Source organism: Aplysia californica, unplaced genomic scaffold, assembly GCF_000002075.1.
Source record: "Aplysia californica isolate F4 #8 unplaced genomic scaffold, AplCal3.0 scaffold00639, whole genome shotgun sequence".
Taxonomy (NCBI): Eukaryota; Metazoa; Mollusca; class Gastropoda; order Aplysiida; family Aplysiidae; genus Aplysia; species Aplysia californica.
The window spans coordinates 247,068-264,867 of NW_004797909.1; the positions used below are offsets into that span (position 1 = coordinate 247,068).

At 39.9% G+C, this 17,800-nt stretch overlaps 1 protein-coding gene across 1 annotated transcript in view; it reads right to left on the reverse strand.

The window, feature by feature from the left end:
- Positions 1–17,800, reverse strand: part of LOC101845031 (sushi, von Willebrand factor type A, EGF and pentraxin domain-containing protein 1) — a gene marked incomplete at both ends in the record, with an annotated part of 72,098 nt that overhangs the window by 28,981 nt on the left and 25,317 nt on the right. The window contains 5 exon segments of the mRNA XM_005107877.3: positions 1,532–1,766; positions 9,653–9,981; positions 13,376–13,570; positions 15,880–16,098; positions 17,415–17,660. Of these exon segments, the coding sequence (XP_005107934.2) occupies positions 1,532–1,766; positions 9,653–9,981; positions 13,376–13,570; positions 15,880–16,098; positions 17,415–17,660 (1,224 nt within the window).

The following is a 17,800-nucleotide window of genomic DNA, read 5'->3' on the forward strand; positions in this document are numbered from 1 at the left end:
ACATACATACATACATACATACATACATACATACATACATACATACATACATACAAACTGTATCTCATCATCACAACATTATTGTAACACAAACCTAATATTAAAACATTACGGACAAATTTCTTTATTTTGGTATGGTTAAATGAGTATCTTTTTTATGCCAAAGGCCCAGGTTGTCTCGCTAACAAGGCAATCCCCAATGTCCGGGTCGGATGCGGGAACAACTTTTACTTTTTATAAATATCTTTACACACCTAAACAGGAATCCTCAGAAGTGGCGCCCTGTGTCTTGGTGGTGGCGTTGTTCGGGCAAGGGACACAACTGTCAGCCTCCTCAAAAGGCTGGTATGTACCGGTGGGGCAAATGGAGCAGGAGTCTTGTCCTGACTCGGAGAAGTAGCCTCGACCACACCCAACTAAACGGAAAGAAGCAAAAGTTATTACTGGCGGTTCACTCCTCTCTTTTTCACTGAGCTTTACAACATCAGTTATTCTCTACCTTAGAATTACAAAGTTCTATTTGACATTTTTGGGCCGTTTTGAGTAACTGAGACAATGGGGTCTGAAACTAAATGTTCTATCTGCTCTATCAAAATGGTAAGATTATTCTGAGTCATGATCAAGATATTCAAGGAGTTGCATTTGAAAAAGCTTAACATACTGTGAAACTCAAAATTTTGAACGTCAAATTTCTCAAAACTAAATGCTGAGCAAATAGAACTTTGTCGTTCTAAGCGTATTAAGAAAGCAGAAAAAGACCGTTGCTGACACCACACACCCAATAAATGGAGAATAACATACAACTGGTTGAAGATATTTTTTTTATTTCCAAAATTGAAAAAAACAGCTTATATGAATGCATGTCTTTCGATTCGCTCAAATGAACTGTTTCTGCTTTTATTTTTTAGGTTTAGATTTTTTTTCTAACAGGTGCCCCCCCCCCCTTTTTGTGTTTTTACACCGACTCATGATCTCCTCTACCATTCCTCATTTTTTCATCCTCGAGATTGCTTTCGTTTTCGTAGCTTCTTCCTCCCCTCCTCGTCCCCGTCCTCCTCGTCTACCTCTTCCTCCTCTCCATCCCCACCTCCTCCCCTCCTCCCCCATTCCTCTACCACTACCACCACCTTCCCCTCTTTTTCTTACTTCTCCCGCTCTCCTCCCCCTCTTCCTCCTTCTATTCTTCCTCTTCCTCCTCCTTGTTGTTGTTGTTGTTGTTGTTGTTGTTGTTGTTGTTGTTGTTGTTGTTCTTCTTCTTCTTCTTCTTCTTCTTCTTCTTCTTCTTCTTCTTCTTCTTCTTCTATCGCTGCTGGGGCTCTTTGCTTAAGGTACCACTGGAAGTGGTGGTTGTAGAAGTTTATTATTAGCTGTTACCCTTTAGCTGCGGGTCCAGATAAGACTTTGTTTTGGCTCTTTACCTTCACTTGGGAACCAGTCTGTGATTTTTTTTCTTCCTTTATTGGGAGAGGGGCGAGAATGGGTTTTTCGACATGAAAATACATACAACATACAGTATGCACTAAGGTCTTACCACAAATCAAGTAGTCCGATCTCGGTTGAAAGTTCGTTGGGGCGGGGCACGAGAATGTGGCAGTTGCCCAGCCATAAGAGAAGTTATCCGTTGTGCCAACGTTTGGCATGTCGTATTTCCCAGCCGCTGTGCCAGCGCCGTACCGGTTGTTGATTTCAGCAGTCAGGTCCTCTACAGCCGACCTTGTTAACTTTCCATCCGGGTCTGCGCTGGTTAACTTGATGGTGAAGGCAGCCTTAGAGAGTGGGGTGAAATGGAATAACCGAGGTGAAGGCAGCCTTAGGGAGTGGGGTGAAAGGGAATGTCTGAGGTGAAGAGTTTTGAACTTGGAATTTGTATCTCTTCTGTAACTCATACGGAGTGAGTGGGTGGTTAGTGTTCTGGTGTGGTACCCTCCTTCTCTATCCATTTGTTGTCAACTCTGTCATCCCTCTTTTCTTTGTATGTTACTCTCTAGTGACACCTATAATCTTCGGCACCAATATAATCTGTTTGTGTTGAAAGTACCTTAAAACTCTCACTAAAACTAAACTAAAACTAATACGCGAACAGATACTAAGTGAAACATTTTCCTGAAACACCCATCCTATTTGCCGCCTTTCTTTGCCTTCCATTTTTTAAAACTCTCCTTATAACCCGATACCAACATGTCTTAAATACGGTCCGACGTTGTGTCCTTGGGAAGGGCACTTTACACGAACTTCCCGCTTGGCTCGGTCCTATCGGAGACGGACGCTAAACTAGGAGGTCCCGCCCCTTAAATAACCTAATAGTGTTGATAGGGGCGTTAAACCCATGCCATTTTTTTTAATTTGTCCTAAATAAAAGATGAAAGTCACTTCGCTGAATCAGAATTACAAAGTGCTCTCTGACATGTTTGGTCGTTTCGAGTTACTAATACTGTGAGGTTGGAAACCAAATGTTCCATCTGTTCTATCAAAATTGTAAGATTATTCGGAGTCACTATCAAGATATTCAACAGAATTGCATTCGAAAAAGATTGACATGAAATGAAACTCAAAATTTTTTACATCAAATTTCTCAAAATTAGGTAAGGTACAGATAGAACTTTGTAATTAATTCTGTGGTAGCGGCTTCTCAGAGCTATAACGTTTAATTAAGACAGAGAATCATTTTGTAGATTAGATATGACTTGTGTCCGTTATGACAAAAAATAAAGATATTCGTAGACCTGAAATAATCACCTCTTCTTGCTTTGTACACCCCCCCCCCCCATGACCTAGAAATGGGCCAAAGAAAAAATATCAGGTCGGACTGTTTAAATTCCAGTGCTCTGTATTGTTATGCAAGGACACATTTCTATTTAGCCATTCAGTGCTCAGTGCTGCTCTCTTGATGTGTCAATTTTGTAACTCACGATGTTTGAAACTCAGATATTCTACATGAATGTGTTTCCTTTCAGCCATTCATTTGTCCGTTTTTTAACCCGCGTCCCGAGTTCTCCGAGATCTATACTTGATATTTATTTGCCATATTGCCAAACATGCCTTCTTCGGCTAACGTTACTTATCAGGTCAGAGAAAAACTAACAACGAACATAACCAATTATGTTTCATACACATGTAATGCTCATTAACAGCAATGTGGTCAGAACTTAAATACCCCCTGAATGTGCAAATAGGTCTGATTGATCTCCCTGTGACGCGACAGACCCTTCTTTCGTTTCGTGTATAAAATGGCATAGATTGACTTGTTTAAGTATAATGTCTGCAGAATAAGTAAACTAATTCAGTTGGATACAAAATGCGCAACAATTTAATTTACCTTCATGAACACCTGAAGTACCGATGGAATGCTATTATTATAGCGAAGACCAAATTCTTATATACGTGTCTCAACAGGCATGTTATATAAATAATATACTAAATAGATCTGTGATAATGTGATTGTTATTGTGGTTATTTAGAAGGCATGCTGCTTCCACCCTATCTCACAAGACCAGTCCAGACTTAGACGGATGGAGTGTCTCAGGAGACAGACGGAGATACTCGATTTGATCATAATAATTTAAAAGAAAACCACTTTGTGCACAGAATTCGAACTCACATCTGCGTGCAAGTGCGAGGCGCCTAACGCTACACCACACACAGACGCCAGCCTAGCTGGGTACCCGTTCGATGAACGACTCATAAGAATCGATCGTCAAATCATTTTGAAAGCAGTGCGCGCTGCTTGTGAACGGAACCCTCACAATTTTACAATGGCGTCTTAGGAGACGGACTTTGTCAAGATTTGGTTTAAACGAAATTAATGAAAAACGGAAAATTAAACTACAGTGACTTCAAACTCCTTAATATAACTGTGCACCTTTTAAAGGATTCTGAACCTCCGCTAATTTGTTTTTCAAATTCAAAATTAAAAGTGGCTCGGAAGTTTTATGCGACCAAAGTTACTGACTTTCACAAATATAATGTATTAGCTGGGCACCCGTTCAATGAACGACTCAAAAGAATCGATCGTCAAGTCATTTTCACGCAAGAGAAAGAAGAGAAAAATCTGCAAATGATCAATTTAAAGAGGGATGTAGGTATAACCAGAAAAATAAATTTAGATATACATGTATGCATCACCTGGAAGAGTAGTTTACTGAGAAATGTGCTGAGCCAGCAGTCACACCTTCAAAGAATATTGCCAGAGGCAGAGGAAGTACAGGAAGAGGTTCGAGATCAACTTTTCCATTTTGGCAGCACATGCCCTTAGCTTCTTCTATAAATTTCCTTGCGTGACAATGCTGGCTTTGAAATTTTAGCCCCCCAATGTATGTATTCTGTTTAAGATTGCCTATACTGTACTGCATACAGCTGTGCATGGGCCTAACAGTTCCTGTTCTTGTTGCGTATTCATTTTCATTATTTTCAATTCCTGCGGTATAGGTAGGTCTGTCTGTTATTATTATGCTATAGCTTAAGTTTCTGTGACTCGAGTTTTAGATCTAGATCTCGTTGTTTCAAGGCATCTACTTTCTAAATCCGCTGTGAGTATTCTCACCAGGGGTGAAGATACACCATCTCACCCGGTTTTATCGTTTCCGCCATTTTTTTTATTTCGTTTAGGTTTTGAGAGTTTATCACAGAAATTATGGGAAGCTGGTATTCAACACTGATCATCTGTTATAGATCCAGATCTAGATCTAGGGCTAACTCATACCCCCCAAGAATCCTTGAAAATTTTTTTTTTGCCCCCAAGCAGAATTCCAAACCCTTTTAAGTCTTTCAGCACAATCCCTAACAGAGCCTCAAGGCCTTGCGCACAGCTTACACAGGTTCAAAAGACATTCAACAGAAATCACATAATATAGACATCTTCGTCTGAAATTTGGTCAAGGGTATCGTGTAATCATTATACTCTCTTGTTTCGCAAACTTCTGTCATCCTATAACAAGTATTTAGGTTAGGCCTATAGCGTCTTAGAAGACGAACTTTCCAAAGAATAGATCTAAACGAAACGAATGGAAAACTGAAAATTAAACTACAGTGACTTCCGACCCCTCAATAAAACTCTACACCGTTTAAATGATTCTGAACCATTAATTTTTTTTCAAATTCGAAAGTTATGTTTAAGGCAGCTAAAGTGACGAACTTTCACTTGAAATATAATATCATGTACAAATTGATTCTCTATTTCGCTTTCGTGGTAGTGCACTCCAGAATTTCAAAGGTTAGGAAAAAGTGCGCACGGCTAGTGAACGGAAACCTCGCTTATTTTACAATGGCGTCTTAGAGGACGGGCTTTTTCAAGGTTAGATCAAAAGGAAACTAATGAATAACTGAAAATTAAACAACATTGACTTCAGGCTCTTCAATAAAACTGTACCCTTTAAATGATTCTGCACCTCCATTAATTTGGTCAAACTCGAAAGTTAAGTGGTTCGAACGTTTTAGGCGACCAAAGTGACGAACTTTAAAAAATCTCTCTATTTTAAAATTGCGTACATGTGGATGGTTATTTTCTATAGCTCAAAAAAAAAACAACAACAAAAAAACAACAACTACGGAACGTAGCACTATGAAAAAATTACTGAAGGTAGTTCAAAGACCAAGCTAGGTTTCTATCAATTCAGTAAGTGCTTACATTCGCCTAAAAATAAATTATGGAAAAATAGAAAACACTATCGGCCGTTTACGATTTTCCCGTTCGTCATTTCAATGCAGTGATCAAGACATATTTCGTTTGCTCTTCCGCCAGAAAGAAACAAATCTATATTATAATTATATGTGAAAGTCGGTCTCTTTGGTCGCCTAAAACTTCCGAACAACTCAACTTTCCAATTCGAACAAATTAACGGTGGTTCAAAATCATTTAAAAGGTGCGCAGTCATATTAAGGAGTCTAGGTCAATGTACAGTTTTTCATTAGTTTCGTTTAGATCTAGCCTACTCTTGGGGAGTCCGTTTACAAGCAGTGCGCACTACACCCACTATGACTTGACGATCGATTTGTTTGAGTCCGTTCATCGAACGGGGTACCAAGTTATAGTGCGGTCAAAAATTCGTGGTGCGACTTATTTTCAAATAGCTTCTCAACTATCGAACATAAGTTCTCCAATTTTCGCATAGAGACTTGTATCAATTTGTCGTAACTCTAACAGATCATTATTTTTGTAAACACCTGCAATCTGTATTCTAGACAATTCCTTAATCAATACTAATTTTAAAAATCCAAGAGGGTGGTTTCTACATATTTTTTAATGTTTACAGCTGGGGCAAAATTACTTTTAACAGCAATTCCGTCAAGTTTTTCTAATCGGGACATTATGATTATTGAACGCATGTTTTTCGAAAGCCATTAGTGCAAAAATGTGTTCACTATAAAAATAATTTCTTGTAACAAATTTTGCAAGTAAAATTTGTCTTTGATGAGCTGTGACGTAGGCCATATGCATAATCAAAATGAGTGTGAGAAGCGGGAAGTGCTGCGAACAATACCGTTTTACGTGTCACGGAGATTTCAAGTATTTTATATACATTTAAGAAGAACATTTTTTTAGTCTAGCCCCAATTGTTCTAGAAAAATATGATTCAGTTAAGACAAATTGATACAAACTGCTATGCAAAGTATGGATGACATTGATTCACCCATTAAAGACATATTTGAGGATAAGTTGCACCACGAATGTTTGACTACACTTATAGTATAACTAGCTGAGCACCCGGCTTTGTTCGGGGTCGACGCCTTGGCATCACTGCTCCTACTGGTCTACGCCGCAGAGGCTTTTTACATCTACATGTACCTTGTTGTCTAGCATTTCACAGTCATATCTGTCTTCTAGATCTATAGTGCTTTAGTTTAAGTCTGCCTTGATTAACTCCTTTCTTGATCTACATTGCTTTAGTGTATTGTTGTCTAGCCCTTCACAATCACAAAATACGGATTTCGCCTTACACCATCACAAAAAGCACTAAGAAAATAATAATCCACGAAAGGGCTGCTACTCTGAAAAAGGAACAAACCGACGTCTTCAAAATCACAGAGGCAGTGTCTATAGCTTGTTCGCTTTCCTCTGACTGCGTTAAAAAAATTCTAGCTCGTTGACAAATTAAACTAGGCCCACGAAACTTTGCATGACACTTCCACAGACTATTCGAAATGTGAGCGTGCAAATTCATATGCACATTTCTGATTATGACCTACGAATTATGGCAATGCAACATGGCTTGAACTACTTGAAGATTAGAAATGATCCCAGGCTCAAGTACTTGGAAAAGACTGTTTTTGCGCTCTGAGGCTGCATCACGTTCCATGGAATAAACTTACAGAAATGAATGCTCATTTTGGGTGGCAGGAAGGAGAGAGCCAATGCGATGATATACTTGACCCTGCACGCAAAACTGTGGATTCCATTCATTGAGGGTTGCATTGGTATAGCCCATGGATGTGAGCTGAAAGCAATAGTTGTACATCCTGATTTTCTCCAGAAAGAGAGTGGACAGTTTCGACACACCAGACAGAAGGATTTGCAGTTCAGGGGGTGGTTTTGGAAATGGATGCAGATCAACTTTGCCATTGCTACAGCACATACCTTGTGTTTCATATGAAAATCTTAAGGCCTGGCAGTGTGTACATTGTGTCGTCAGTTCCCTAATGTAGCACTCGTACTGAAAGGAATTGACAATGTAGAGGAATGCTTTTGGGAGATTTTGATCTAGAGAGTCCCCATCATTTTGTTGTTGATCTAGACCACCTCGACCTTTGCGAGCTCGAAGGGTTCCAACTGCAGAACTTCCTTTTCTTTTCGGCATGGTCAGGCGCTATCTAGGTCTAGATCAAGATTCTTATCTAAGATCTATTGACGTTGTTCCCAGTGGCAAGAAAAAGAATTTGACAAAGGAGTCCAGAAAAAGCGATGATGGGCATCAAACGAAAGGATCACAGTCGAATTTAGCACCAAGTAAAAAAATAAAACACGAGGCTAGATCTATATGGGTCGCACACTTAAAATAGTGCTCTGTATTGCGCGACAATGCGCGATAGTATCGAACGGAAGTACGACTTGAAATAAACAAACCTAGCGGATTTCTAAAATTACAGAGACAAAAGCGTCGGCCTACAAAAGCGATCGGCGAAATAAAGAAATTTAGCTTTTTGCAGCAAAACTGTCTCAAAACTGAAAAAACGAAGGGTGCCATGATCTGGAGAATATTTTAAAGAATATTTTGGCGAAAACCGCATGTCGATCGATGCAGCCATTAAAAAGCCTTTTGAATACCAAATCTGGCCACCACAAATAGATAATAGATAATAGATGATAACGTTGATCCAGCAGCTGTTCAGATGCACTCAGCCCACAGTTTGAATGTCTTTATTTTATGGCAGTTTCCAAATCACTGAGTATCGATTGCATGTGCTAGAGTTAATACTCTGTGGAAATTCACATATCATATTTGAATGTTGACAGTCACAACAAAAAACAAAAATGGAAGAAAAATATGTGAGGCAGCGTGGTGAAATCAGGCGCTCGTCAAAATTATAAAATTGAAGAAACTGGCCAGTTTGGTTACTTTTATCATTATTTCCCCCTTTTTCTTTTTGGGTCAACATCTTTTATGTACATTCCAGAACTCATTTTTGTGTTGATTTTACTGAAAAATGTTGATTAAATGCACAAAATATTTAAGTTTTCAGTTACTACGGCTCCCTGTACCTCAAGAACCGGTGGAATCTTTTTTATGACAATTATTGTGTTATGTGTGCTATTATGTTAGCGAGTAAGGATTTGCCCTTAAAGTTATTTTTCGCTAATCTATTCGACCACGCGCAGCAGAAATCTGTGTACTGCCAACTATATTTTGAAATAAATTCCTCGTAATATTTGTTTAGTCTAATAACAATAAAAATAATACTGATAATAATCATAATAGTAATAATAATAATAATAATAATAATAATAATAATATAATAATAGTGATAATAATAATAATAATAATAATAATAATATAATAATAATAATAATAATAATAAAATAATAATAATAATAATAATAACAACAACAACAACAACAATGATAATAATAATAAAAATAATAAAAATAATGGAGATAATAATAATACGAGTAATTATAATAAAAATAGCTCTTCTCTCATGAACTTGGAATGACCTTGAACAGCCAAAGAAGAAGAGAAGACAAAGGCTATGCCAGTTACAGTTTTGTCTACGAGGCGGGGTAAATCTGTGTCAATCTCCGTTGGCCAATATTTGCCCCTCCCACTTTCTCCCATGAAAAAAACCTATCGTGTTCATGAACAAGACGAAATGCTAATCGTCAAAATTATCATAACACTTCAGTCGAACCTGCTCTTAAGGCCACCTGTATAAGACAATCATCTGTACAAACGGCCACTTCCCATTTCCTCTCTTGCGCATTTTTCAAAAACATCACCCCATTTCCTCTCTTGCGTATTTTTTAATAACATTATAAATATAATGGAACTTTCAAAGACGCCACGTTTCTCCTCGACAGGGAGTGGCCGTATTACTCTACTCTAAGCTATCGAATAAAAGAGGGGGGTAGGAATAAATAAAAAGGAGGGGGGGGGGGAGTGGAAAAAAAGATAGCTGTGCTTCTCCAGGAACTAACAGAATGTAATGATGCAATCAGTAGTACCTTCGTTATGTGAGTCGTAGAACGCTTCTCACGGTGCTCCTCCTCTTCTGAAAATGATGTACCGGATGACCTCTTGGTTCTACTAACGTGGTCAATAGTCAGTGCATGCCTCTCATCAGCTTCCCTTTTCCCGCTGTTTGGCCCACATGTGATCGACACATTGTCGAGGACACAGGTGATGTTCTGAGATGTGCAGTAATCGTCTAGAATGGACGTGTCGTTGATGATAGAAATAAAGTTCTCTTTGATTGACGTGTTGTTTTGAGAGCAGGCTCCCGAATAGTACCAAATATCGGGCTGAAGTTGAACCGATGTTGGAACACGACCCGCTGTGAAAAATCAAGATGATTAATATATACTTTTTGCTTCGCAATTCAATTTTATTACCTTAGAATTATAAAGTTCTATTAGGTCAACACCGAGTTTTGAGAAATTGGACGTAAAACGTTATTAGCTTCACCACATTTCAAGCTTTTTCGAATGTTTTTCTTTGTATATTATCTTGATAACGACAAATTGTCTTCCAATTTTGATATGACAGATAGAACATAATATAATTAATTTGGTTTCTGACCTCATGGTCATAGTGATTCAAAAGGACCAGAAATGTATGATAGAACATTGTAATTCTAAATTAACGAATTGTCAGTAACAAAAGCGAGTATCTTAGAAGTACGACGGGAAAAGACTGTTAATTTAAATTAACATTTCATATGGGAAACATGTGAGTGTATGGGTGTGTGTGTGCATGTGTGTGTGTATGTGTGTTAGTGTATAAAGAAGGAAAGGGGGAAGGGGGCTCTGCAGTAGCTCAACAAAGAGAGCGTTTGCTAGTCAAACACGAGGTCAGGAGTTCGGTCCCAGCCAGTGAGGAGCAAAACTGAATTCCACAGTGAATACAAAATTATTAGAAGGTTTCTTCAGTCCCTTTATCAAGTTTAGTACTGCGTTCGTTGCAGATATTCATTATGTATGTATGTATGTATGTATGTATGTATGTATGTATGTATGTATGTATGTATCCATCCATCCAACCACTCGTCCGTCCGTACGTCCGTCTGTCTGTCTATCTATCTATTTATTTATATCTATACTCTCGAAAACGTACAATATTTATGTCCCTGGTATAGTGGTTTTGGTTTAAATATTTTATTTTAAAAGGAAAGAGGAACTTCACGTTAGAAAGGTTACCGTGTAACTATCGTGAGATTAATTGGTATTATGAGCTGTAGAATATTTTAGAAAAAGGAATTAGTAGCTCTGATTTTCATGATTGGCAATTGTGCATCGACGATCAAAAACCTTAATAACCCACTAGCCAATTTCGATAGCTTTTTGAAACTTCAAATCAAAGATTAAGAAAGTGTTAACCTTTAAAAACCTGGTGGGTGCACATGGAAATGAACAATAAGAAATACATAGACAAAGAGATAACAGGCATAGAGAGTAAAATATGACCCTATGCAGTTGCGAGCCCCGTAAAACTATTACTAAATCTAAAAGGAGAGTAAAAATTAACGTTCCTTTTCTATTCTGTCTTGGTTATTATGGTCTATGCAGTACATGCGCCCTGTCAAGAGCTGGACAAATTTTGTATGTTAACAACATTTTATGATGAATGTTTAGGCTAATTTTTGTAAAATGCATTTGTCTTTCTGCTTGGATAAGATGTCATGCAAGGCCATAGCAGGCCCTGAAGGGCTGGGTCGATTCATCTTTTTCCCTGAATGTTCTAGAAATATGTGTCGATTGGGCCGAAAAACACTTACTATCAATGAATTATTGTGAGCCACCGTAGAGAAATCAGGCGTCCGTAAAAAATAATGAAATCAAATAAAGCAACATTTTCCCGGTCGTTTAGTAGTTTTTATAGATTTTTTTTCTGAGCTCAACACCCTTTATGTCAACTTTAAAACATATTCCTGCTTAGATTTTACCACAAAAAAATCTTTGATCAAAGGCACATGGAATAGTGGGGATCATGTGGTACGATCGAGTCACGAATGCTCAACTGTGGGAGAGAACACGCCAAAGACCAGTCAAGGAAGATATTCAAGTGAAGAAATGGATTAGACACACCCTGAGGAGACCCCCGACAAGCATCATCAGGCAGGCTTTAACGTGGAACCCACAAGGAAAGCGTAAGAAGGGAAGACCAAAGATGACATGGAGGCGAACGGTACAAGCGGAAATTGAAAAAGCGATGACATCATGGAAACAGATAGAAAAGGATGCTCAGGACAGGCTTCGCTGGAGTAATGTTGTTGATGGCCTGTGCTCCACTGGGAGTTTAAAAAAGGGCAAGAGAGAGAGACAGACAGAGAGAGTGAGAGAGAGAGAGAGAGAGAGAGAGAGAGAGAGAGAGAGAGAGAGAGAGAGAGAGAGAGAGAGAGAGAGAGAGACATGGAATGGAAAAAGTGTAGTATCTAAGGACACTAAAGCATTTAAAGTCACCAAACTTTGGCGTCCATCTTCTCACTAATTATACTTCTGACACCAGCAGACCCCACCTCTTTCAATGGCCAATATCTAGACTTCAATTCAAAGATAGACGGGTATTTTTTCAGCAAAAGCAAGACAAATTAGAACTTTTAAGATTACACCAATAATTTCGTATGCCCAAAAAATCAACGAGCGCCTGATTTCATTGTTTTGTGACACAATTTTTCTGTTGCAACTTTTCGATGTTGCTCTATTCTGAATATGGTTTCATACGTGTGGATTTCAACCTGCTGTTGGATAAAGCAATTGGGAACACCTGTACTGCAAGAAAGCAAGCGCTGGAATTATTGTTTGGATATTGCTGTGACCATCAAATCAGATGTTTATCTGGCATCTGGAAGGTAGTTATGAAATTAAGGGAGAACCAAACGTGGGCTTTTCACACCTGTATGAAGACAAGGACAATTGATTTTTTCTGCACCCCTAAAAATTGCAACGGTAGTTTTTGCTTTTGTTATCCTGGTTTGTGACGAGGATGCACAGTAAACGAGAACAAGCCCAGCAGGTGCGGAGAACCATCATCATCATCATCATCATCATCATCATCATCATCATCATCATCATCATCATTATACAATCTTACACCGTGTAGGAATTACGGTCTCCAACAACAGCTCTCCAACTACTTCTGTCATGGGCTATAGCCGCCATCTCTGTCCAGCTATGCCCCATCCCCTTCAGGTCGGAATCTAAATCCCCCCAACAAATACTTTTAGACCTTGCTGTCATTCTCTTACCTTGAGGATTTCATCTTTAGCAGGTTTGGTGAGTGATGTTTGATTTCGGCTATCTCAACGCCCGTGCCATCCACTTTCATTTTCCCTTTCTTAAGCAACTGTTTTTGTTTCTTTTAAAATGTTGGCATTTTTATTCACGCCCTTAATGGCATAACTATGATCATCAAAGTAGGAAGTGGACTTCAACACTGCCCAGTATAGGGCTGACCTCGGCTAAGAGAATACAACATCTGAGGAGAAAGATATTCGATAAAAAGTCTCCCCAACTGGGAATCGAACTCAATTCCCTTGTGTACGATGGCGAAGCTTCTTATCACTACACCATAGACGTTGGTTTATTAAGCAACTTTCGAGAGATCAGTGATGACCAAGAAAACCCACAACAACAATTTAAAAAAAAACAAAAAAAAACAAAACACCCCCCCTCCCAAAAAAACCTCAAACAAACACCCCCCCCCCCCTTCCACACATAAAACACTCTCACCTATGCAGACATCAGTATTAATTTTGCTCACGGGCTGCCATTCACTTTTCAGACAGATAAAGAAGCCGTCCTGACCACTGTATACAGGATAAGCGTAGCCCTCGCGACATTGCAGAGTGCACACTTCTTTGTTGGCGATGACGTCACACACGAGAGCTCCATATTGCGGGGGATCTATTGCGGGACATGCTGAATCTGCAGAAAAATACATTGGAGCATAGTTACTTGGAACCGAGAGAAAAAAGAATCTGACATTTTCACACCTAGAACTAGATGTAATAACCTAGAGGAATGTAGTTTTTCTTTTCTATTAACTGAAGAATTGCAACTCTGATTTTAATGTTGTCTTCGTTGTAGCAGTCGTTGAGGAAGCTGCAGATGTTCTGTGGAAAATGATGATGACGATGGCAATGATGATGATAATGATGACTTATAAGAAATAAGAGGGAAGACATCATAAAAGGAAAAAATTAAAGGTCACACAGCAGCACGAAACACCAACCCTACCCCCGCCCTTCCTTCCCCGAAGCAAACAGTACTTTAAAAAATTTTTTTTATCTAGGATCTGAAACTACATGCATTATAAATCGTCAATACAGCACTGCACAACAATATTATTAATTAGATCTAGCATGAGCAAACTACGCCCTCGATAATAAATTTTTAGAAAGTAATTTACTTCCAATGTTAAACGTATGCATACTGTTAGAAACTATTTGAAGCACAAGAACGGGGGGGGGGGGGGGGGGGGGGACCCCAAGAGCTGAAAAACAAAAGAAACCTAAGATCAACATAAGAAATACCAAAGACCCAGCGTTAAAGGCAAAATTTCAAGAACATGTTACAGAAGAGCTCCAACACCTAGATAGCTCATCCCCAGACAACATGTGGAATAGCATGAGATCAACAATTTATAATTCTGCGTGGATTACTTTTGGAATAGAAAGACATAACAAGGAGGACTGGGTTGAGGCCAGTGCATCAACACTCGCACCTCTACTCGAGAAAAGCGTAAGATTCTGATAGAACACAACACAAATCCAACAGAGAGTACAAGGCAACAACTACGTGCCGCTAAATCCAAACTTCAAAGAGAAACCAGAAAGTGTGCCAATCAGTACTGGGACAAATTATGCTCAGAAATCCAACTGGCGAGCGATATAGGTAATATCAGGAAATGTATGAAAACATCAGAGTTGCTATTGGACCAACATCAAACAAAGTGGCACCTCTAAAGTCTGCGACAGGTGAACAGCTGACAGACAAGAAGAAACAAATGGAAAGATGGGTGGAACATTATTCAGACTTATACTCAGAGGAGCGACATGTTGATAGACAGCTACATGAGGCCATTCCTCAGCTCTCCGAAATGTCAGAACTTGATACAACACCAACAGAAGAAGAACTCTCCTCTGCAATCGATGAACTCGCTTGCAGAAAAGCAGCACGAAATGACAACATACCTGTTGAAGTGCTGAAAGAGAACAAAGAGACTCTCCTCCCATATCTCTACAAGCTACTAACGACTTGTTGGCTGAAAGCAGAAATTCCACATGACATGAGAGATGTCAAAATCACCACACTCTACAAAAACAAAGGGGACAAAGGAGATTGCAACAACTACAGAGGTATCTCACTGCTAAGCATCACTGGAAAAACTTTCGCTAGGATCATCCTGAAGCGACTTCAGAAACTAGCCGAAAGAGTCCTACCAGAGAGCCAATGCGGATTTACTTGGATTTACTTGGATCAAGAGCTAGAATCATAGCAGGCGGCACATGTCCATAGCTGCTCATCTCTCCTTTCCAGCGTCCACATCAGGGTCTTCCTGCTAATTGTCTCCACGAGGAGCTGGTTTGAGACGCGCCTGACCACTCCTCGGAGCAAACTTTTTTTCGCTGTGCCCCGCACACACTTTTCTTTTATTGTGCTGAGTGTGTGGGCGTCTGTCTGCTAAATGCTCTAAAAATTCATTATCAAGGCCGTAGTTTGCTCAAGCTAGATCTAATTAATAATATTGTTGTGCCGAAGGGAGTTTGAAATGTGCCACGACAAGGTGGAATTAGGCGCGCGTCAATGTTTGGGCATATGGGGTTATTGGTATCATCTTAAAGCCTGTTCATTTGTATTCCTTTTGATCAAAAAATCAATCCATCTTCAATAGAAGTCGAAATATTTGCGATTGAAGGAGGTCAGGGTCGCCTGGTTTCAGAGGTTAAATTAGGGGGAAAATGGCTGCCATATCTTGATAACTCCCATAGCCTGAGAGTTTTTGGAAACTAAGAATTTATATTTTGTGTGCCTTTTATCAATGTTTTTCAGCAAAATGCACACAACATATTTTTTAATGGACACAAAAGATGATCAGAAAAAAAGAAGAAAATTAGAAAAAAATTTCCCATCGGCCAAAATAAATGCCCATTTCTTTGATTTCATTACTTTGACGAGAGACTGATTCCACCACGATGCCTCACAACAGTACAATGATGAATAAAGATTCTCACCGTCACAGTATGGCTTGATGTTGCCGTACCACCAGTAACCAACGTCCGTCCTGTTTTGTTGCTCACACGTGATCTCGTCCACTCCCTGGACTGGATTACCGTCGGAGCAGCTGACGTCACATTTCGCGCCATACACGTGACCATCCGGACAAGAAAACTGCATGCGTCGGTCAGCAGAGTCGTCCAAGTCTGTGTTTTCGGGGGCAGGACACTGAATCTCTGGGGATGTAATGTAAGTGCATAGTGTAAAACATTCGCATTTTATACCTCCGCCTTTGGAGCACCATGAGAAAAGCAAAACTTTCTGAATCGAAAATATTAAAAAAGGTGCGGTTCGGTTTGATTCGGTCGTCGGGGCTAGCCGCACTTTCATCCATGGAAAGGCAAAAGCTACCACTGTGGCACAAACCAAATGAAACCGATGTTAACCTTCAAAAACAAAACAAACGCACAAGGCGGCGAGTCATATGACCATTGTGACATTGCAATGTGAAGGTCAGGTCTTTTTACGATGAATGTCATAGCAAAATGAACTCTGTCGATCTCGAGGAGATCATCGAGGTTTTTTTTATCGTTCCTATCTTTATGAGATTCGAGAACACCGCAACCGCCATACTATGTGGCAAGCAGCCCCTGAAGGCAATATACAAGGGTCTTCTTTTCCCGAGTGCCCATTGGGGGATTGACAAAGCGATTGCCCGATTCGCGGCCTGAAAGCAATCGGTGTGTGCCACGATGGTCCCTTTGCAGCCTCAATCTGGCTAGCCCCGCCTACCAAAGAGCATCGAACTAAACCGATCATGCCAATGGGCTCTCGGTATAATGGTAGGTTTTGTTAACCTCGGGTTATTTGATACAATTGAGGCATGGGTCTATTTGTAGTGTTCACTGAAGCTGCCAGAAACCGAACCGAACCGATTCTTCCGTGAGCACCGTCTATTAAGATTATATCTTATAAGGGTGCCGGTCAACTCTGCGATCTCCAGCGATAATGCGATCTACTGCAAGTTCAGCCTGACTGGATAAGGTCTACCTGGCTGTATGAATTCTGAGTCAACTGAGCAGCTTGTACAGACACACATCGTGATCGGGTTTGTTTAGTTTCAGATTCATGAATAGTTTTACAGCTCTTGCAACACAAATAGTTCATATCAGTGCTGAAGAATACAGGTGTTACTACTAGAGAGTAACTTACACAGAGAAGGAAGAAAGATAACGATGGTAGATATTTGGTAAGAAAATAAAAAAGAGCAAACCACACCGGAGCACCCTCCAAGCACACGACATCCTGATCCGGCTGACCGAACAATTACAGTGTAACCTCTTTATAATAACGACATCGTCGGGACCAGAAAGAAATGTCGTTATAGAGAGTTGTCGTTTTAGAGAGGCAACCAACAGTTACTAATGATATTTAAGGAAAGAAATCAGAACCTGGGCACCATGTTGCTATACAGAGGATGTCGTTTTATCGAAGGTCATTATAGACAGGCTGCAGTGTAATTATAACAACACCCAGTTCCAAGCACACTCACGGAAAACGTTGATGGTGAACATGCAGCTTGCACTGTTTCCAGAAGTGTCTATGGCCTCCACTGTCACATTGGTGAATCCGATGTCAAACGTGGAGCCTGATGGACGACTGCTTGAGACGGAGACAGGATCCCCCGAGTTGTCTGCCACTTGGGGCAGGTCGTACAGTACCTGGGTGTCTAGGCCCAGGCTCGCCGCGTACTCCACAATGCTGGAGCAGCCAGACAGGAAGACAGGCGGCTCTACGTCTGCAAAAGACACGACAGTTATGCGGCGGGATAATGTAGTGAGACAGAAACAAATCAAATCAAATCTCATCATCATCATCATCATCATCATCATCATCATCATCATCATCATCATCATCATCATCATCATCATCATCATC